The sequence below is a fragment of the Coregonus clupeaformis genome, chromosome 13, assembly GCF_020615455.1.
Source record: "Coregonus clupeaformis isolate EN_2021a chromosome 13, ASM2061545v1, whole genome shotgun sequence".
Taxonomy (NCBI): Eukaryota; Metazoa; Chordata; class Actinopteri; order Salmoniformes; family Salmonidae; genus Coregonus; species Coregonus clupeaformis.
In genome coordinates this window covers 20,971,950-20,994,142 of record NC_059204.1, presented here as the reverse complement: position 1 = coordinate 20,994,142, position 22,193 = coordinate 20,971,950, and the positions used below count along the sequence as shown (strand labels likewise).

The following is a 22,193-nucleotide window of genomic DNA, read 5'->3' as shown; positions in this document are numbered from 1 at the left end:
GGATTTGTTGTCCTGATGGTCCCAGAGATAAAATGTAGCATAGTTTTGTTTTATAAAATCTATTTTTATATTCAAATGTAGGAACTGGGTTCTATAGTTTGACACCCTGCTGTCTCTTGCTCCACACCCCACACCACATCTCCCTCCGGCCATCTAGATGTGTGAAGGTTAGTGTATTTTCTGTAGGGAAGCTAATGATCCACCATGTATGACATTCCTGGGAGTGTGTAAAATAAAAAATAAAATTACCATAGCATTTTTGTATGTTCTCTATAGTTATGTACTTGAAACTGTATAAATTGACCAATTCGGAACATTTGGGAAAACTCCTTGCAGACTTGATACAAAATATTGTGTAGTGATGTAATCCTTCACTGGATCAGTCAGAAACTTTGCACACACAATGCTGCCATCTTGTGGACTAAATCTAAATTACACCTATATTCCTACATCACTGTCTGGCCTTTCTCTTGCATTTCAAAGCTGATGCAACTAAACAAAAAATAGAAAACACATGTTTTTTTTTTTTCTATTATCTTTTACCAGATATAATGTGTTATATTCTCCAACATTCATTTCACATTTCCACAAACTTCAAAGTGTTTCCTTTCAAATGGTATCAAGAATATGCATATCCTTGCTTCAGGTCCTGAGCTACAGGCAGTTAGATTTGGGTATGTCATTTTAGGCGGAAATTGGAAATAAAAAGAGTCAGATCCTTAAGAGGTTTTAACTGCACCTCAGATTGCAGCCCAAATAAATGCTTCACAGAGTTCAAGTAACAGACACATCTCAACATCAACTGTTCAGAGGAGACTGCGTGAATCAGGCCTTCATGGTCTAATTGTTACAAAGAAACCACTACTAAAAGACACCAATATGAAGAAGAGACAAGCAATGGACATTAGACCAGCGGAAATCTGTCCTTTGGTCTGATGAGTCCAAATTTGAGATTTTTGGTTCCAACTGCCGTGTCTTTGTGAGACACAGAGTAGGTGAATGGATGATCTCCGCATGTGTGGTTCCCACCGTGAAGCATGGAGGAGGTGGTGTGATGGTGCTTTGTTGGTGACACTGTCTGTGATTTATTTAGAATTCAAGGCACACTTAACCAGCATGGCTACCACAGCATTCTGCAGCGATACGCCATCACATCTGGTTTGGGCTTAGTGGGACTATCATTTGTTTTTCAACAGGACAATGACCCAAAACACACCTCCAGGCTGTGTAAGGGCTATTTGACCAAGGAGCGTGATGGAGTGCTGCATCAGATGAAATGGCCTCCACAATCACCTGTGGTCCTCTGTAGCTCAATTGTTAGAGCATGGCGCTTGTAACGCCAGGGTAGTGGGTTCGATCCCCGGGACCACCCATACAGTCTGAGGTACTTCGCCCCAGTCTGAGGTACTTTGCTCCGTTAATCTTTCCCTCGATCCTGACTAGTCTCCCAGTCCCTACCGCTGAAAAACATTCCCACAGCATGATGCTGCCATCACCATGCTTCACCGTAGGGATGGTGCCAGGTGTCGTCCCGACGTGACGCTTGGCATTCAGGCCAGAGTTCAATCTTGGTTTCATCAGACCAGATAATCTTGTTTCTCATGGTCTGAGAGTCTTTAGGTGCCTTTTGGCAAACTCCAAGCGGGCTGTCATGTGCCTTTTACTGAAGAGTGGCTTCCGTCTGGCCACTCTATCATAAAGGCCTGATTGGTGGAGTGCTGCAGAGATGGTTGTCCTTCTGGAAGGTTATCCCATCTTAACAGAGGAACTCTGGAGCTCTGTCAGAGTGACCATCAGGTTCTTAGTCAACCTCCCTGACCAAGGCCCTTCTCCCCCGATTGCTCAGTTTGCCCGTGCGGCCAGCTCTAGGAAGAGTCTTGGTGGTTCCAAACTTCTTCCATTTAAGAATGATTGAGGCCACTGTGTTCTTGGGGACCTTCAAAGCTGCAGAATTGTTTTGGTACCGTTCCCCAGATCTGTGCCTCAACACAATCCTGTCTCAGAGTCTACGGACAATTCCTTCGACCTCATGGCTTGGTTTTTGCTCTGACATGCACTGTCAACTGTGGGACCTTATATAGACAGGTGTGTGCCTTTCCAAATCATGTCCAATCAATTGAATTTACCACAGGTGGACTCCAGTCAAGTTGTAGAAACATCTCAAGGATGATCAACGGAAACATGATGCACCTGAGCTCAATTTCGAGTCTCATAGCAATGGGTCTGAATATTTATGTAAATAAGGTATTTCTGTTTTGTTCTTTTTATAAATTTGCAAAAAATTCTAAAAACCTGTTTTCGCTTTGTCATTGTGTGTAGATTGATGAGGAATTTTAGTTATTTAATCCATTTTAAAATAAGGCTGTAACTAAACAAAATGTGGAAAAGGGGAAGGTGTCTGAATACTTTCCGAATGCACTGTGTGTGTGTGTGTGTGTGTGTGATATATACAGTGAGGGAAAAAAGTATTTGATCCCCTGCTGATTTTGTACGTTTGCCCACTGACAAAGAAATGATCAGTCTATAATTTTAATGGTAGGTTTATTTGAACAGTGAGAGACAGAATAACAACAAAAAAATCCAGAAAAACGCATGTCAAAAATGTTATAAATTGATTTGCATTTTAATGAGGTAAATAAGTATTTGACCCCCTCTCAATCAGAAAGATTTCTGGCTCCCAGGTGTCTTTTATGCAGGTAACGAGCTGAGATTAGGAGCACACTCTTAAAGGGAGTGCTCCTAATCTCAGCTTGTTACCTGTATAAAAGACACCTGTCCACAGAAGCAATCAATCAATCAGATTCCAAACTCTCCACCATGGCCAAGACCAAGGAGCTCTCCAAGTATGTCAGGGACAAGATTGTAGACCTACACAAGGCTGGAATGGGCTACAAGACCATCGCCAAGCAGCTTGGTGAGAAGGTGACAACAGTTGGTGCGATTATTCGCAAATGGAAGAAACACAAAATAACTGTCAATCTCCCTCGGCCTGGGGCTCCATGCAAGATCTCACCTCGTGGAGTTGCAATGATCATGAGAATGGTGAGAATCAGCCCAGAACTACACGGGAGGATCTTATCAATGATCTCAAGGCAGCTGGGACCATAGTCTGGGTGAAAGTGTTGTGGTCAGATGAGACCAAAATCGAGCTCTTTGGCATCAACTCAACTCGCCGTGTTTGGAGGAGGAGGAATGCTGCCTATGACCCCAAGAACACCATCCCCACCGTCAAACATGGAGGTGGAAACATTATGCTTTGGGGGTGTTTTTCTGCTAAGGGGACAGGACAACTTCACCGCATCAAAGGGGCGATGGACGGGGCCATGTACCGTCAAATCTTGGGTGAGAACCTCCTTCCCTCAGCCAGGGCATTGAAAATGGATCGTGGATGGGTATTCCAGCATGACAATGAGCCAAAACACACGACCAAGGCAACAAAGGAGTGGCTCAAGAAGAAGCACATTAAGGTCCTGGAGTGGCCTAGCCAGTCTCCAGACCTTAATCCCATAGAAAATCTGTGGAGGGAGCTGAAGGTTCGAGTTGCCAAACGTCAGGCTCGAAACCTTAATTACTTGGAGAAGATCTGCAAAGAGGAGTGGGACAAAAATCCCTCCTGAGATGTGTGCAAACCTGGTGGCCAACTACAAGAAACGTCTGACCTCTGTGATTGCCAACAAGGGTTTTGCCACCAAGTACTAAGTCATGTTTTGCAGAGGGGTGAAATACTTATTTCCCTCATTAAAATGCAAATAAATTTATAACATTTTTGACATGCGTTTTTCTGGATTTTGTTGTTGTTATTCTGTCTCTCACTGTTCAAATAAACCTACCATTAAAATTATAGACTGATCATGTCTTTGTCAGTGGGCAAACGTACAAAATCAGCAGGGGATCAAATACTTTTTTCCTTCACTGTATATATATATATATATATAGAACAAGGTAGAGGGTAAGAAGGGCTGTTATGTTTTGTGAGGGTCTTCATTGCAAACGGCATAACATTATAAAACATTTAGTGCAGGCAGGTATGCTCCTAACGTGCAACTGAAAGTATGCCCATAAGAATGGATTAACAGTACACATACACACTAAGACTCAGAGTTTACATGAGGTGAGGTCAGGGCTTATGAGGCCAGAGAAGAGCATGCTTAGACTCACATGAGAGGGGTGATGACACCCTTGCTGTTGGCTCCCTGGAAGATGCTGGGCCGCTGCTGCTGGGCATCCTGTGACCTCATAGAGGGGGAGGGGCTACGCAGGTAACCACGGCTACCTGGTCTGTCTGGCTGCCCTGGACCTGGGGGACAAATAAGAGTAGACTTCAATAACAGAGAAGAGCAATTCAAAGATAGAAGCTTATAATGGCTTTTCCACCACTGTGCAAAAGCCAGGCTACATAAATCCTTAACTCCGGAAGAGCATCTGTCCAGCCAGGTTCAATCGAAATAAACTACTATTAAATTGTTCACATTCACATACATTTCTGTATTATTGATGACACTGTACAGCAATATACAATATAATGACAATGAGTCTCACCTCCACGCATGTAGTCATTGGCAACCGCTGCAGCCACTGCTCGCTCACGCTCTCGTTGTCTGTGCTCCTGTTCCCGCTCCCTGTGCTCCCTTTCTCTCTCTTTCTCTCGGTGCTCTCGATCTCGCTCCCTTTCTCTTTCACGCTCCCTCTCTCGTTCTCGCTCCTGGTTGGCCGCTGCAGTAGCTGCGAGGTGGGCTTGGTGGCCTGTAGACACAAAGATACAGACAACACACACAGTAGGTTTACACACCATCTCTACTTAGGACACCATCGCTGAGGGGTAAGAAGAGTGGTTGGGCCGCCTTAAGCACACAGTGCTGTTGTGAATGCCTGACAAGACAGAGAGAAGAGTGTCCCACCGTGATGTTGACCTCAAATTTAACTATTTTTAATTTATTGTTTACATTTCCCAATAAATGAGGCAAACCGAAAGTCTGATTTTGAGAAGAGAAGTTACTGAACTATGTGTTTATTTAGATCTGGTCCATAGAGGTGCGTAGAGGTACGCTCAGATTCTCAGAGCTCAGGGGAGTGCAGCAGGGCAGAGTGCATAAGGGGCTGTGGGGTTAGGAGGAGGGTATAAAGGAACAAGAGGGGTGTCAGGTCGGGGTTGGGGCAGGATGGGGTCCTCACCTGGAGATATGGAGGCTTGGTTGAAAGGCCTAGGAGGGAAAGGGGGTTGAGCTCCAGGGATGTAGGTGATGCGGTCCAAAGTGGGAGTACCTGTTCCCCCAGGGTGAGGCAACAGGATAGTTGGAGGCATCTGGGCTAGATCAATAATCCCTTTTACAGACAGAAGCAAAGGGCCAACGGTGAGCAACACGAACCAAATCCATAGGATCAATTTGAAGAGTTATGAATGAACACTGTGTACAGTAGCCTTGGTTTTACCAGTCACCTTACTCTGAACAGTGCTCAAAAATAATATATATTTTTTTGTAAAAGGGCTGCTTATTTTTTCAAAAAGGTGTGTGGAGTGGTGGTCACATTGTAAGAGGTAACCACTGGGCAAATGAAAATTGGAAGTTTGTCAACACCCAATTTATAAAATTGAGTATTAGCTGTAGTCAGCTGCAGCCCCAACATATACAGTGGGGAGAACAAGTATTTGATACACTGCTGATTTTGCAGGTTTTCCTACTTACAAAGCATGTAGAGGTCTGTAATTTTTTATCATAGGTACACTTCAACTATGAGAGACGGAATCTAAAACAAAAATCCAGAAAATCACATTGTATGATTTTTAAGTAATTAATTTGAATTTTATTGCATGACATAAGTATTTGATACATCAGAAAAGCAGAACTTAATATTTGGTACAGAAACCTTTGTTTGCAATTACAGAGATCATACGTTTCCTGTAGGTCTTGACCAGGTTTGCACACACTGCAGCAGGGATTTTGGCCCACTCCTCCATACAGACCTTCTCCAGATCCTTCAGGTTTTGGGGCTGTCGCTGAGCAATACGGACTTTCAGCTCCCTCCAAAGATTTTCTATTGGGTTCAGGTCTGGAGACTGGCTAGGCCACTCCAGGACCTTGAGATGCTTCTTACGGAGCCACTCCTTAGTTGCCCTGGCTGTGTGTTTCGGGTCGTTGTCATGCTGGAAGACCCAGCCACGACCCATCTTCAATGCTCTTACTGAGGGAAGGAGGTTGTTGGCCAAAATCTCGCGATACATGGTCCCATCCATCCTCCCCTCAATACGGTGCAGTCGTCCTGTCCCCTTTGCAGAAAAGCATCCCCAAAGAATGATGTTTCCACCTCCATGCTTCACGGTTGGGATGGTGTTCTTGGGGTTGTACTCATCCTTCTTCTTCCTCCAAACACGGCGAGTGGAGTTTAGACCAAAAAGCTCTATTTTTGTCTCATCAGACCACATGACCTTCTCCCATTCCTCCTCTGGATCATCCAGATGGTCATTGGCAAACTTCAGACGGGCCTGGACATGCGCTGGCTTGAGCAGGGGGACCTTGCGTGCGCTGCAGGATTTTAATCCATGATGGCGTAGTGTGTTACTAATGGCTTTCTTTGAGACTGTGGTCCCAGCTCTCTTCAGGTCATTGACCAGGTCCTGCCGTGTAGTTCTGGGCTGATCCCTCACCTTCCTCATGATCATTGATGCCCCACGAGGTGAGATCTTGCATGGAGCCCCAGACCGAGGGTGATTGACCATCATCTTGAACTTCTTCCATTTTCTAATAATTGCGCCAACAGTTGTTGCCTTCTCACCAAGCTGCTTGCCTATTGTCCTGTAGCCCATCCCAGCCTTGTGCAGGTCTACAATTTTATCCCTGATGTCCTCACACAGCTCTCTGGTCTTGGCCATTGTGGAGAGGTTGGAGTCTGTTTGATTGAGTGTGTGGAGAGGTGTCTTTTATACAGGTAACGAGTTCAAACAGGTGCAGTTAATACAGGTAATGAGTGGAGAACAGGAGGGCTTCTTAAAGAAAAACTAACAGGTCTGTGAGAGCCGGAATTCTTACTGGTTGGTAGGTGTTCAAATACTTATGTCATGCAATAAAATGCAAATTAATTACTTAAAAATCATACAATGTGATTTTCTGGATTTTTGTTTTAGATTCCGTCTCTCACAGTTGAAGTGAACCTATGATAAAAATTACAGACCTCTACATGCTTTGTAAGTAGGAAAACCTGCAAAATCGGCAGTGTATCATATACTTGTTCTCCCCACTGTACATAAACAAATCAGCAATAATAAAATAAAATTCTAAATCAATATGATGAGGCAATTTGTCAGGGTCATTTGCTTCTGAGCGTCTGGAAAAGGTAGCCACTAATTCACAAGCACACAGCCTGCATACTACCCACCCAACCACCTCCCCACCTCCCTCCCTCCCGTGAGAGAGGGACACACAGACAAGCCAGCCACCAGAGTCCAGTACCTCGCGCTCCGGGAGGGTAAGACAGAGCTATTGGTTGCTGTTCCCGTGGCGACAGGCCCCTGGTAACGTCGGGCCGTGGGATAACCTGCATCTGCTGGGAGGTGATATAATCATTGAGGATGGTCTGCCTCGTGTTCTCCATGGTGTACAGCTGGTAGGTGTTGTGATAGCCCGTTGGGGACGGCTGCCTCGGGAACATGTACGCAGCTGCAGGGGGGAAGAGGGGGATAGGTGAGGAGCAAACAGAGACCAATAATATGAACAACAGGCGAACAGAGTAATCACTCCCTACTGACGTCAATTGACTCAACCGGAGACTAGACAGGACATTCAGTGCCTACGAATGAGAGATGCCAAAGATACCCTTCATCAGTTTACCCAAAATCATTCTATCATTCCAGGATTTAGGTCTATTATTTTGTCGTTTAACAGAGGTTGGCTTAGGTTCACTGGGGGTGGCTGGGTAGCAGGGTGTGTGTGAGTGTCCTACCTGGGTCCAGGACAGCCCTGTGGAAGAGGGCAGGGTCTAGGTGTGGAGGCAGGTGGAAGCGGGGCTCTCCGGGGGCCATGGGGCGGTGGTGGGGGTCGAAGGGGCTGTGGGAGGCCATAGGGTGGTTGGGGTCACCCCCTGACACAGGGGACTTGGCTGGAACACTGTCCCTCTGAGTAGGGGTCATGGCACTCTTCCTGTCGTGGGACGCAGGCTTCCCAGAGCCTGGATAGGGGAGAAATGATCACAATTACAAATGGGTTTCATCAATACAAAGTCACAATAAACTTGGTTTATATATAGTACAGTAAAAATGAATATCTAATACAAAAATGTGTTCAACACTTTCAATGTCGGCAAATTGTAATGATGGCCCCATCATTGCTTGTGAATAATTGCTGTACAGTGAAACTACATGGTGCAGTCAGATACAGCTGACAGGATACATCTGCATTGAAAGTGAAGACTAAGAGAGGGATGGGTCAGACAAGACGTACCCTCCTGTCCTCGGCCCAGCATTGGTGAGCCTCTGGACATGGAGCTAGTGCTGTAGTTGACCGGGGTCCTGCGGGCGTCGGCATCTTGGTACATGCCCGGGCTGAGCTGGGACTTTCCTTGCTCCTGGTGGGTGGAACGCAGGACGGAGGTGGCTGAGTTGACCACAGAGGTGTGGCGCGCCCGCTGCTCCGCCGCCGCCTTGCTCTCCTCATACTTGGCTCGCTCCATGGCCTCCAGCGGGGGCATGGTGTGGCCGTGGGACAGCCTACTGGGACTGGTGATCAGGGACTTGACGTTGTGCTTGATGGCCGACTGGCTCAGAGGATGGCCCTGGTAGAGAAAGGAGAGGAGGAATTAGATTGTCTGCTGGTGAGAACAGACAGACTGAGTGGATGAACTCAGTCAAATCAAGCTAATAACACACACTGTCACACACACACCAATGTGCTCCCTCTCCCTCACAAACACGCACCTGGGATATGGAGCCCTCCATGGAGGCTCGGATGTTGCCAGCCATGTCGGGGGTCTTGCGGGGGTCCTGTCCAGGCTGCTCCTGGCGGGGGATCTCGTGGATGGAGCGGCCCATCTCCTTAATGGTGTTCACCCCCTCGTAGGGCTTACCCTTACCTATCCCCCCCTCAAAGGAGCGGATGGGTGGGCTCTCCCTCTTTATCTGCTTGCTGTACTTCATGCTCTCCTCATAGGCCTCTGCAGAGGTTCTGGGTGTACCTGGAGTGGGAAGAGAAAAACACAAATGAATTTGAAACTTGGCTTAAAGCTAGAATCTGTACTTGGTGAAAATGACACGATATAACAACAAAGAAGTTACTTCAAACAACAAACACATTTTATTTCCCTCGGACATCATTGCACATGCGATTGAACAGCATTGTTCCTCTGTTTCATCAACAAAACAAAAACAATAAATGCACTGGGGGGGCGAACAGTGGTGCCATTTCAGATTTCAGCTTTAATGTGGGTTACATTTACATAGTAAAAATCATATCTGCTGAATTTAATTTAATTAGCTGTTTTCAATTTACTGATTTACATACATTTGTCTGCATTGTAATTCTCTGAACTGCCACGTTCTGGCTCATGCCCCAGTACATCTGAGCTTTGGAGCTGTGATGACACCTGATAACTTAATTACCTTGCATGATGGATCCAGCCATCATGGGCCTCTCCTTAGACTCCCCGTGGGGACTGTCTCTGGGCAGGGCTCGGCTGATCAACCCTGACAAACACACACAGTCAGTCACTCTCACACAGTGGCCTGAATATATGCACAGAGATGAGGGTAGAAGAAAAAAAAAAACTCACACACACACACACACACACGCCTTACCTTCGAAGGGAGCTCCTTCTCTCCCGGGGTGGCCTCTGGCGACCTCCATCATATCGTAGGAGCGTTTGAGCTCATGGCCTGTCCTGGGGCTACGCGTGGCCTCTCTTGGGTTCTTAATGGCTACGGAGACAGGAGATTAATTACAGATTTACAAGAGGATCAAGTCAGAGTGACCACTAACAGAACTTAGCCTTACCGTCGTAGGAGAGGATGTGTCCACTCTTGCCTTCGTAGATTACGTGTCCCTTGGCCAGCTGTTCCCGAGCCTTCTCTGGGCTGCTCAGGTCCTCCGTGGGCAGCTTGGTGATGGTGCCCTTCAGCAGGTCAGCCGCAATGCTGGACCCGGACAGGGCTGGCGTGCCCTGGTCACACAGAAGAAAGGGAGAGAGAGAGAGAGAAAGGGATAAGGAGAGAGAAATAGGTCCAGAGAGAGGGAGAAGATCAGCAACCAGAAACTCAACTATTTTTAAAATGTTACATTTTTCATTTCGAAGAAATTTGCTCCAAGAATATTAGACTACTTCATAGTATACACACAGATATACATAATCATAAACTAAGTTGTTCTATAAGATGTCCATAGACAGGGTGGTGCTTGGATACGCAGACTGGTTTAACAATGTTAATGTAATTCTAATACCTGTGTGATTGATCCTCTGGCTGGGTTTCCTCTGCTGATACCCCCATCCATTGGGCCTCCTAGAAGGAAGACAACACACAGAGAGACAGAGACAGAGATTGAGAGAGAGAGAGAGAGGTTGGTATGCATGGATACACGAGGGCTGTACAGTTGTTCGCATTATATTCCTGGTCAGAATCACTCAAGCCCAATTCCAATTTTCCCTCATTCTCCCTGAACTGTGTACTTTTAAAATAATTGGTGTAAGAAATATGGTACACTCTGGCTACACTAATGTAATGCTTTTAAATCTTTGAGGGGGAGTGAACAAATGCACACTTCAGGGAGAAAAGTAGAGCAATTGGCTGAAGCCTGAAAGAGGGAGACTGAGGTTTCCACACCACACCCCCATGTCATCTCAGAGGTCAGTTGTAGAAGAAGGTGTGAGGAGGACTGCTGGTGAGAGGAGGTGCTCGTTGAACTTGGGCTTGTGAAGGCCCATTCCCTCTCTCTCCCTCCCTCCCTCACCAGCATGCCACATTCTGTCAGGTCTGTGCAAACAGAGGGAGGTAGGGTGGAGGTCAGGGCCAGACTCATCCACTTCATTCTTCTATTTTCTCTCTCAGCCTGCGATAATGCTATTTTTCTCTAAATGTCTCACAGACCTGAGTTCAAATAGTATTTGAAATATTTAGTCCCAGAAATGCAAATCCCACCCATCTGCCACTCCAGGCAGGCAAACACTGAGTATTTGAAAGATTTCATATATTATTTGAACAGGTGTGGTTTCTGAGTATTCACTGTTGGAATCAGCACCGGTGTGGTGAGTGACATACTCACACACTTTACCACGGTGAAAGGGGAAACACACGGAAGGCAAGGACAGACAGGTTGGCACACAGATGGAAAGGTTGTGAGATGGACATACTGACAGACACGCACCTCTGACTACCCCCTCATACTGCGTCCGAGAGAGGAGGCCCTCAGACTGGCCACGCGGAGAACACTCCTCCTGCTTAATGTAGGTCACTAGGGAGAGGAAGGGAGGGAGATGGAGGGAATGAACAGGGGACAATTATGGAAGGGAAGTGGGACATTTGGGACTGTCACATCAGGTCTGAATGAGATCAAACTTTGACAATATGGCTCTCTCTCATGCCAATCTAATAGCAGTGAGAGGAAAGGAGATGATGATAGTCAGCAGGGCTATGTTCCATTATCCACACTAGCATACCACTTAGTAAGAAGACATGTATTGGGCATTTATTGTAAGTAGTATGCTAGTTTAGTAATTGGAATGTGGGTAGGGTGTGTGTGTTGTCCAGACTGGCTTGTCATACCAGGCTTGGGGGGGTCCTGCTGCCTGGGCAGGCCCAGGGATATGGAGCCCACAGAGCTCTTTGCCCCCTCTGGGCCACCGTAGACCGCGTGAGACGGCAGGTACGTACCAGGAGTCCCCTGAAATGGCCGGAACAGACAGGTCAGAATCAGGTCAGGGTTGCAAAATTCCAGTTGGTTAACTGGGATTTCTGAAAAACCTTGAAACTTGTCTGGAATTATACAGCAGGGAAATACAGGGAAGGTGCAATGTCCACAAATAAAGGTGGATCCAAGTGACATGTACCAAAGTTTCCCCTTTGGCATATTGGCTAGTAACAGTTAGAAAAACAGACTACCGTGTGCTACAAAGGCAAATACCCTTATCGGTTTCTTAGTAAATCATTATCACACAACAAATACTGTTATATTATGACAACGAGAAAGAGAGAATGGTGCCGAAAAACGATATAATATACATGTATAAAAAGTGATGTTATCAACAGCCAATGCTTACTTTTTTAATTGGGGCTATGACATTATATTACAAATCAGTCTGACAGTAGTTTTGGCCGTTTTTCAATCTGAAGACAGTTTAGTTTCAAGTGACTGAAATGCATCAGAAAGGTATTGGGAAGTTCAGAAGATCATCAGGCAATAATTTTGTATGATCTTCTGCGTAGAAAAGAACATCATCATTGATGTTCTTATTCCCACACTCTGATTTAGTGCCTCCTCATGACTACTCTGTTCTAATGAGGCTTGTTGCATTGTAGAGGGAAACAGAAGACCCATACGTGTTCCTGAGAGTCTTATCTTTCGGTGATGGGGTCATTATATTTTGTAGCATAAACCGTTCAAATGATAGAGTCACATCTGTAGGAAGAAAACAGAAACCGCCCAGTTCTATGAAACAAGTGCATTTAAAATGTATTTCATAGTTTCTCTCACGACCCCATTTTCAAATCAGGCGACCCCACATTAGGTCGCGACCCCTAGCTTGGGAAAGGCTGCACAAGGGACTGCTAGGGCCCTCAAAATGCTAGAAACGGCCCTGTCCAGCTACACCTGTGTGGGTCTTACCAGGGGGCTGGCTGGACCTGAGCCCTCACCTGATGGATAGGGGTCTTACCTGTGAGATGGAGCCACCCTGGATAAAGGAAGGCTTGTCTGTGGGTTTGGAGGTTGGAATGAGCGGCGGAGGAGATGGAATGTTGGCGGGACGGCTGTGTCTGGAGAAAGTCACACGGACTCCATCGGGCAGGCTCTGGACCACCTGGTTGGGAGCTGGGTGGAGCACTGGGAGAGGAAAGAAAAACAGCCAAAGTTAGAAAGTGACACCCTCAATAATATGGTCATTTAGCATGAGACTTGTCCAGGATAGGGTAAGTAAGGAAAGAGAAAACACACAACAAATGTGTGGCAAGAATAGAGAATCCAGAGGCACTGAAAAGTATCTGCACTATTGGGGGGTGCCATTTCCTTCAATTTGCAACTCAATTCAGCCCAAATTGTTTCTCATTCTCAGCCAGTGAATCATTAATTAGTCTTAACAAAAGGCTCCACCAGCAGCCCATCTCCCATCTATGAGTGCACGATGATCAAATATTGATTTGCCCTGAGGCTGCTCCCACAGATGTTTAAGCCTGCCCCCACAGATTTCCCAGACTGAAGCGAACAGTGAAGTGAGTTTGGTAGCTAGAGTTAAAATGCTGGGGCAGGCCTAGACATCTGTAGGAGCTGCCTCGGGGCCTCAGGGAGAGATGTCGGTCTGTGTTTTATCCTGTTAGTGAGTCACGGTGACCAGGAGTGACCTTCCTTGAGGAAGCAACTCCCGCTCCCTTCCGCCCCGCCGCACGCCTGGCCTCCATGCCCCTGCACTTTACTAAATCAAAAATGCTAATTTGTCTGGGGGAGTTCCTACAGAAGGCACAGATGTCAGCACCCTTCAGCTCACACCGAGAGATAAGAAAACAAGCTACTCCATAATGAAATACTGATAAAGCCTTTCTGCAGCCAGGCTGTGTGTGTAATGTTAATATTAATTCATGATAGGGACAGATAGATGCTCAAGGCCAGCTACAATGCAGCTTAATCTACTCACAGAGATAAAGGGGAAAGAGTAGGGGGTGGGGTGGAAAAAAATAAGGCCAACTGTTCTGTACGAGCTTTAGCCAACGGAAGAAGAGTTGGCTACAGCACAAACAGTATGGGACCAGGCTAGGTGAATGGTAGAGAGGAGGCCAGATGGGGGAGGATAGAGCAGAGGGCGGTCACCTGGAGGCACGCTGTAGCGGGAGGCATTGGGGTCGTTGGGCTGAGGAGAGGCCTTGCTCATGTCCCTGGGAGAGAGCCTGTAGGGAGAGCCTGGCCGACCAGACTGGGCCTCCTGCTCCAGAGCCATCTTCATATCATAAGGCATGTAGGGGAAGGGCTTACCTGGAGAACACAACACAGAACAGAGACACATGAATGAAAACACTGCCACAAGATAAATTACACACACAAATAGACAAAGAATCAGAAGATGAAACACAATTAAAGGAAATTCATCAGTTATCTGAGGACACATGCTGTTGATTTTGATTATACATTCCAAAATCAACAAAAAATTATTGAGAAGCATCTTGGCATGAATTCGCAGTTTTCACAAAACAACCTCAGCCTGCTTTACTGCACCAACACGAACTTAGATTTTGCAGGCTTCTTCAAATATGGTATTACGAGACTATCCGAAAACCTTTTTAGCTTGGGTGTCTAATCACACACTTTCCCTCTTTCACCATTCAGACTCCGAAACAGGCTAGGCTGATGTGACCTTTGTGGCTGAATGACTCTCCTGCTGTTAAAAATAGGACCCCTTCTCTGTCGGTTTGCCTGGGAGGCACTGACTGTGTCCTGCTCTGACACAGTCAAGACATGCTCCTTCAAAAGTTGACAGCAGAATCCCTCTCTTCCCCCAGAGGCATTTCAGGAAAAACAAGCCTTCCCCATCAGAGGCTTCAGGTTTTGATGTTCGCATCACAGGTAAAATGGGGTCAGCTAACATCTTGTTCTGGCTCAGAGACATTTTAGAGTGGCAGTCTGAACCTGCTCTCTCTCTCCTCTCATATTTCCTTTTTTGACGGTGAACTACAGCGAACGGGACAGAATAAATGCATTGGCTACAAATAGGCTGCTGTTGGTTGAGAGGCTCAGGTAGGTAGGGGCTCAGAGGGAGGATATCGGTGTGTGTGTAGGCGTGTATGTGTTTGTGTGTACTCTCTCTTACCCTCCCTGTCCAGTATGGTGGGGCTGTGGGTGGTGAAGCCGGGGCAGTTGGGGGGTTGTCTGCTGCGCTCTGGGTCAGCCTGGTCCTGCCTCTGTTTCTCCTCAGCGTGGGCCGACTCGTGCACAGCCGTGATCTGGTGCTGGAACATGGCGAAACCGCTGAGGGGGGCTCCTATGGGCATTCCGCCAGGGCCGAAAGGCCCCACCTACAGGAAGGGGGCGAGGAGAGATGCCCATGTGAGGAAGACTGGGGGGACACACAAGCTCTGTACCAGTGAAGCGAGCGGCTGATGCATTGCCCTCTAATAGTACTAAGAATAGTACTAGCGCATCTCTTTAAACCATCCCAGAGAACAGATAATGGACCTTATTGGATGAATGAAATGTAAAGAAATTAGCTAAACAGCTGTCAGATTAGATAGTGTTCGTGTTTTGCACGCAAATCTCCGCCCCACTGCTTAAACGATCCAGTTTGTCTGATCTCATTCCATAAGAAATGGAGAGACAGAAGCACCATAGAAGAGGTCATTGGAGGGAAATAAATTGACATCAGAAAACAATTTGACAGTGTCAGCACATTAGCATGATTAGATTACACAACAGATGGGCACAATTTGATTGATTTAGATCCATGCTGACACATTGATCAACTGATTGATTGAACATTTCAATGACAGAAAATTAATGATTGGTAAGAAATTGATTGATTGACAGGTTGGTTGGAAAAGTGCAGGGGATGATGGACTCACTTGACAGGGAGGTTGGTCTAAATAAGACATGCTTTCCCCCTGCTGCCTGCCTCCGTGTGCCTGCCTCTCCGAATGGGCATATCTGATCATAGAAAAGTGTGGGTTGCTATAGTGACTGACCATGGGCGGGATGGTAGCGGCGCGCTGCTGGAGCTGCTGCATGTTGAGGTGGGCCTGCTTGGCCGTGGACATCAGCACTGAGCCAGGAGGGCTGAGCAACGAAGGCTTGTCCATACTAGAGAAAATCCTGAGGTCACAGGAGAGAGGGGGAGACAGCAGAGGAACGGTGAGACACACTGGTCAGAAAGAGTTGAGGTAATGGTCACAGGAGTTACAATAAAGGAGTCCTGTATGGAACGATTCAATTACCACTAATAATATCAACCATTTACCACCTTAATAATTAATCCAAGTACATTTTGCCCTCATCTGATCTCCTATACTGATAGTATCAACAGCTGAGTGATCATTAGCTTCACCCAAATAGCTTAGTTTTTAAAATCAAGTGGCCTTAATCCCATCCCTGTGATCACCAGCCTGACCCACCTCTGTCTCTCGGGCTCAGCGTCTACATCCTCGTCCGCGCTGCAGGTGGCGCTGGAGTCGTTGTCCGAGTGGTGCCCCTCCCTCTGCCTCTCATGCTCCCCCTTGTCCCCCTTCTCCTTGGCAGAGTCAGGCTCTACCTTCACCTGCACCTCCCCGGCCCCAGCACCCCCAGGCTTCATGTCCACGTCCTGGGGCTCGCTCTTGGGGTGCCCATGGCCCTCGTAGGCCACCTGGGCCCTCTCCCCGTCCTCCTGATAGCCAGGCTCTCTGGCCTCTACCTCGGGGCTCTTCTCCAGCTTGACCCTCAGCTCCCCGTAGGGCAGCTCCTGGACCCTCCCATTGCTAGCCTGGCCCTTGTCCTGGTCAGACCGCTGGTTCTCTGACCCTCCAGCTCTGTCTCCCCTCTGGGAATCCCCTCCGGCCTTGGAGGGGTCCGCCTGGGACGGGGACGGGGCGCTCTCTGTGTCTGAGCTATTCTCTCCACCTGTAAGGGCACACAGAACAGGAGAAGACATGGGTGAGACGCACTCAAATCCCTCTGCATGGCATACATAGGAACTGACCCTGGGGAGAGGGACACATACTGATCAATGCAGATAGAAATGTTATGGATAAAAATATGCAGTATAGATAAAAACACAGACCACATAAAATGCATAAATATGCTGCAAACCATAAAACCAATGATGCATGCAATGTTGCCTGTGTCTGGCACTGTTGCCATGGAGAGAAGAAACCTGAACCTTGAATAATGAAAATAATAAAATAAAGCATATGTCGATGCCAAGATAAATCTGACACAGAGGTCAAACTGAATCAAATCAAACGCCAAAGATTCTGTCCAGATAAGGTGACCAAAAAAAACTAATCAAAATGTGTCCCCTCAGACAGAAGCAGGGTTTTAAGAACACTGAACATTGCCCTCCCAGCAGCATTACTGGCCATGCTCAATCACGTGACACTCTGCAGTCAGCAGGCAGTTACACCAACCAACTAAGACCTTGAGGACAGATTTGGGTTTCCTTGGGAGTCAATAAGAGCTTCAAAAACAACACATGATATAGTGACCTCCTGTAGTCCCGACAACTTTTCAACTACCGGATCGTAGTTGGTTGTCATCAGGAGGGGCAGAGAGGCAGTGGGAGGGAGAGAGAGAGACAGGCACAGAGAGACTAGCAGGCTGCAAGAGTACGGGAAAGCCTCTACTACCTCCCTCCTCCCGGTCAGGTGAGAGGCTCAACCCTAAACCGATTTGCTTCACCTCAGCCACTTTACTTTACGACAGCCAAAAGCTGGAGGGAGATTGGGGCTCCACTCCAAAATAGAGAAATAGAGAGATAGAGGGTGAGAAGGGGAGCAGAGAGGGAGAGAGAGAGAGAGAGAGAGAGATGGCCAAGAGTGACAGACAGTGAGTGATCGGTCTGTGACAAACCCAGGGAGACATTGAATTCATGAGGACATTTAGGGCCAGGATGAAATGGAAAGGTCCCAGACTTAATCTGGACTCACATCCATTAACCCATCCCCATACGTGGCAGAGCATTGTAGGGCAAGGGAGTTGAATATTCAAAACAGGCCCTTTCTGCCCTGTTCCGACAGCATTTTAGAACTTTAAAGAGTGGAGAGAGTGAGAGCAAGAGCAAGATTGAGAGAGAAGACTGCAAGTGGAGAGGGAGAGTGATGGGGGAGTGAAGAGATGCAGAGGAGAGGGAGAAAGAGACGGAGTGATGGGAAGAGAGCAGAGAGTTGGGGAGAGATGGAGTGGAGGACAGAGAGGGGGATAGGAGGAGAGAGAGCGGGAGAGAGCAAAGGGGAGAAAGAGAGAGACGGGGAGGCCCTGTGGATCAAACGAGTGGAGCAGCACTCAGCATTCCATGCAGAATGCTTTCTTGACTCTTCAAAGCCAAGGAACAGTTACATAACCCAGGCCCAGCAGTCAGAATTAGTTCACATCTTTTATCTCTCGCTTTCCCCCCCGCCTTCTCCCTTTACATTTGATCCCTTTTTTCTCTCTCATTAAAACTATAGACAGTATAGAGAAATTACTGGGGCTCCTTCGCCATTCATTCAAATCAAATTTTCACAAGACAGACAGTTCAAGAGGTTCTTTCTGAAGTGGACTCACTCTTACAGTTCTCTTCACTCTTCTATAGAGGCGTTTCTCTAACTCCCAGTGTCTTTCTCTCTCTCTCTCTCTCTCTCTCTCTCGCTCATTCACACACACTCACTACTACATCGTACATTCACTCAGATCAAAAGTAAATAAATAATAATCAAAAACAATTCTTAACAATGGTTGTGTTTGTGTTTTGGGCTGTGCAGACAGTGTAAGTGTGTCTGAATGTGAGTTTGGATAAACAGATGGATGGTGTGCGACTCTGGTGTGGGTGTGTCATCTCTCTGACTGACCATCGCTTTCCTCTGGGTTTTCGTCGTCGTCAGCTGAGGCCATGCTCTCGCTCTGCGACGGGTCTCGATCACCCCGCGCCCGCCGTGTGTCCTGAACAAACACAGGTTATAGAACAGACTACAACTTCACTGCTCCTCTGGTTAATACAGAAAATACCTTAAAGATAGTTTAAAGACAGTGACAGACATACATGTTCTGATAGACGTTACAGAAATAAAACCTCTTCACATTGTACCTGAACAGGGATGTATTCATTAGGCACTAAACTGAAGAAAACAAACTGAAACCGGGAGGGACTCCTTGGACGATAAGGTAAGCTCTTTTATTGCCATTGTATTTTAATTTCATTTTTTGTGTGCCCATATGAACACAATCGTGTTGAGTGTTGCTGTACCTGCTTGTGTTGCTGGAGCAGGTTGTCCAGGTTGTGCCGTCTCTTGTAGTTGAAGTAGAAGTTCTTGCACTGAGCCTCGCTCTTGGTGCCCACCATCTTGGCAATGGCTGGCCAGTTACGCCCATGCTCGACAAGCCCTGGCAGAGGAGAGGGAGGGAGACTGGGTTGGGATCGGAACCTAAAACAGGCCCAGATTAAGCCTATTCATTGAATATTAACCTACTACAGATTCACACCACCTCACCTGGTAAAACCCTGCAGGCCAACAGTACTTATCTAATCCAACAATTAGGTTTAATGGAGTCTCAATAAACTGTTTAAGAAAGACAGACCACGCTTACAGAGAGGTGCAGTGGACAGCCGATTACCTTTGAAATTAGGGTGTCTCTTCACCCTCCCTCCCTCCACTGCATTTCTGAGCTAAAGGACACTGGCACTTTGACAAATCACCTCAGACTGGAGCCCAGAATAGGACAAAGGCCCATTACAACACCATCTGAATTAATGAGAAGACAGAGGACACGGGACAGAACATTTAGCGTCACGTTTTGAGTCACTTGTTTACAAGAGACTTCGGGTGAGGAGGATTTCAGGCTCTTGGACTGTAATACAGTATTATGATTAGATATTTTTTTTAGTAGTAGTAATCACTTCAAAATGATAATGGTGGTCCAGTTGCCCTATTTAGTGACTGGCCACATACAACATGGGCATTATCCATTCTCCCCAGAAATTGTCAAAGACTCCAGCCACCAAAGTCAAACTGTTCTCTCTGCTACCACACGGCAAGCAGTACCGATGCACCAAATCTGGAACCAACAGAACCCTGAAGAGCTTCTAGCCCCAAGCAATAAGACTGCTAAATAGTTCGTTAAATAGTTAACCAATAGCTACTCGGAATATCTGCATTGACCCTTTTTGCACTTTTGACTCATCACATACGCTGTTGTTACAGTTTATTATCTATCCCGTTGCCTAGTCACTTTATCCCTACCTATATGTACATATCTACCTCAATTACCTCGTACCCCTGCACATCGACTCTGTACTGTTACCTCGTGTATATAGCCAAGTTACTCATAGTTTATTTATTCCTCGTGTTATTATTTTTCAATGTTTTTTGCTATTTGTTCTACTATGTATATTTTCCCCCTCTCTGCATTGTTGGGAAGCGCATGTCATTGTTAGTCTACACATGTTGTTTACGAAGCACGTGATAAATAAATGTTGATTTTATTTGAAAACGTGTGAATACTGTGAATGATGTATTCACTCATCTCTTAGGTTAATAGAAGTAATCATATCAGGGTCTTTCCTAAAAGTTAAAAGGCGTAAATTTTTTGGGGGATATGTATGAATTAAATTGTGTATGACTTAATTCGGGTTTCAGACAGACTGATCCCTAATATTCATCATGAGGCCTACCACAAACCAAAATAAAATCACCCATCCCCCTCCTCACATTAATGGCGCCGGAGAAGATGGCTGCCGAATTACAGCCCTCTAACCAATTGTACTATTGTGTGTGTTTTTTCGCGTTATTTGTAATTTATTCAGTACATAATGTTTCTGCCATCATCTCTTATAACCAAAAAGAGCTTCTGGATATCAGGACAGCGATTACTCACCTCGTATTGGACGAATAATTTTTCTTCAACGAGTTGGACGCGAAGGATATCCTACAGACACCCGACAAGGCCCAAATCCCCGTCATTCGCAGGAGAAAGAGAGAGATATCGTGGACATAGGTCGGGGTGCCTTGTAAGGATCCGACGGCGAGCGAGTAAACTGCCTCTTCCATCAATCCTATTAGCCAATGTTCAATAATTTGAAAATAAATTAGATGACCTAATATTACGGTTATCCTACCAACGGGACATTAAAAACTGTAATATCTTATGTTTCACCAAGTCGTGGCTGAACGACGACATGGACACATACAGCTGATGGGATATACGCTACATAGGCAGGATAGAACGGCTGACTCCGGTAAGAAAAGGGGTGGTGGTTTGTGTATATTTGTAAACAACAGTTGGTGCACCAAACCAAATACTAAGGAAGTCTTGAGGTTTTGCTCGCCTGAGGTAGAGTATCATATGATAAGCTGTAAACCACACTATTTACCAAGAGAGTTTTTATCTATATTTTTCATGGCTGTCTATTTACCACCACAAACCAATGATGGCATTAAGATTGCACTCAATGAGCTGTATAAGGCCATAACTAAACAGGAAAACGCTCATCCAGAGGTAGCGCTCCTAGTGGCCGGGGACTTTAATGCAGGGAAACTTAAATCCGTTCTACCTCATTTCTACCAGCATGTTAAAAATGTGCAACCAGAGGAAAAAAAACTCTAGACCACCTTTACTCCACACACAGAGACGCATACAAAGCTCTCCCTCGCCCTCCATTTGGCAAGTCTGACCATAACTCTATCCTCCTGATTCCTGCTTATAAGCAAAAACTAAAGCAGGAAGCACCAGTGACTCGGTTAATAAAAAAGTGGTCAGATGAAGCAGATGCTAAGCTACAGGACTGTTTTGCTAGCACAGACTGGAACATGTTCCGGGATTCTTCAGATAGCATTGAGGAGTACACCACATCAGTCACTGGCTTCATCAATAAGTGCATCGATGACGTCGTCCCCACAGTGACCGTACGTACATACCCCAACCAGAAGCCATGGATTACAGGCAACATCCGCACTGAGCTAAAGGGTAGAGCTGCCGCTTTCAAGGAGCGGGACTCTAACCCGGATGCTTATAAGAAATCCCGCTATGCCATATGACGAACCAACAAACAGGCAAAGAGTCAATACAGGACTAAGATTGAATTGTACTACACCGGCTCTGACGCGCGTCGGATGTGTCAGGGCTTGAAAACTACAAAGGGAAGCACAGCCGCGAGCTGCCCAGTGACACAAGCCTACCAGACGAGCTAAACATCTTCTCTGCTCGCTTAGAGGGAAGCAACACTGAAGCATGCATGAGAGCACCAGCTGTTCCGGATGACTATGTGATCACGCTCTCCGTAGCCGATGTGAATAAGACTTTTAAGCAGGTCAACATTCACAAGGCCGCAGGGCCAGATGGATTACCAGGACGTGT

At 46.4% G+C, this 22,193-nt stretch overlaps 1 protein-coding gene across 8 annotated transcripts in view; it reads right to left on the bottom strand.

Moving 5' to 3' along the window:
- The window catches only part of LOC121579440 (nuclear receptor corepressor 1), a 127,420-nt gene that overhangs the window by 17,723 nt on the left and 87,504 nt on the right, over positions 1–22,193 (bottom strand). For 5 of the 8 annotated variants that reach the window (XM_041894028.2, XM_041894031.2, XM_041894029.2 and 2 more), the window contains 20 exons: positions 19,087–19,223; positions 18,692–18,782; positions 16,283–16,766; positions 15,737–15,983; positions 14,989–15,193; positions 13,995–14,156; positions 12,850–13,016; positions 11,741–11,858; positions 11,343–11,429; positions 10,422–10,480; positions 9,978–10,143; positions 9,782–9,901; positions 9,587–9,670; positions 8,906–9,162; positions 8,433–8,763; positions 7,936–8,160; positions 7,446–7,652; positions 5,173–5,322; positions 4,540–4,743; positions 4,159–4,297 (listed from right to left, as the gene is read on the bottom strand). In XM_041894028.2, coding sequence (XP_041749962.1) covers positions 4,159–4,297; positions 4,540–4,743; positions 5,173–5,322; positions 7,446–7,652; positions 7,936–8,160; positions 8,433–8,763; positions 8,906–9,162; positions 9,587–9,670; positions 9,782–9,901; positions 9,978–10,143; positions 10,422–10,480; positions 11,343–11,429; positions 11,741–11,858; positions 12,850–13,016; positions 13,995–14,156; positions 14,989–15,193; positions 15,737–15,983; positions 16,283–16,766; positions 18,692–18,782; positions 19,087–19,223 — 3,640 coding nt within the window. The remainder of the gene's footprint in view (positions 1–4,158; positions 4,298–4,539; positions 4,744–5,172; positions 5,323–7,445; positions 7,653–7,935; positions 8,161–8,432; positions 8,764–8,905; positions 9,163–9,586; positions 9,671–9,781; positions 9,902–9,977; positions 10,144–10,421; positions 10,481–11,342; positions 11,430–11,740; positions 11,859–12,849; positions 13,017–13,994; positions 14,157–14,988; positions 15,194–15,736; positions 15,984–16,282; positions 16,767–18,691; positions 18,783–19,086; positions 19,224–22,193) is intronic. The other 3 variants (XM_041894033.2, XM_041894034.2, XM_041894032.2) reach the window with 3 other exon arrangements.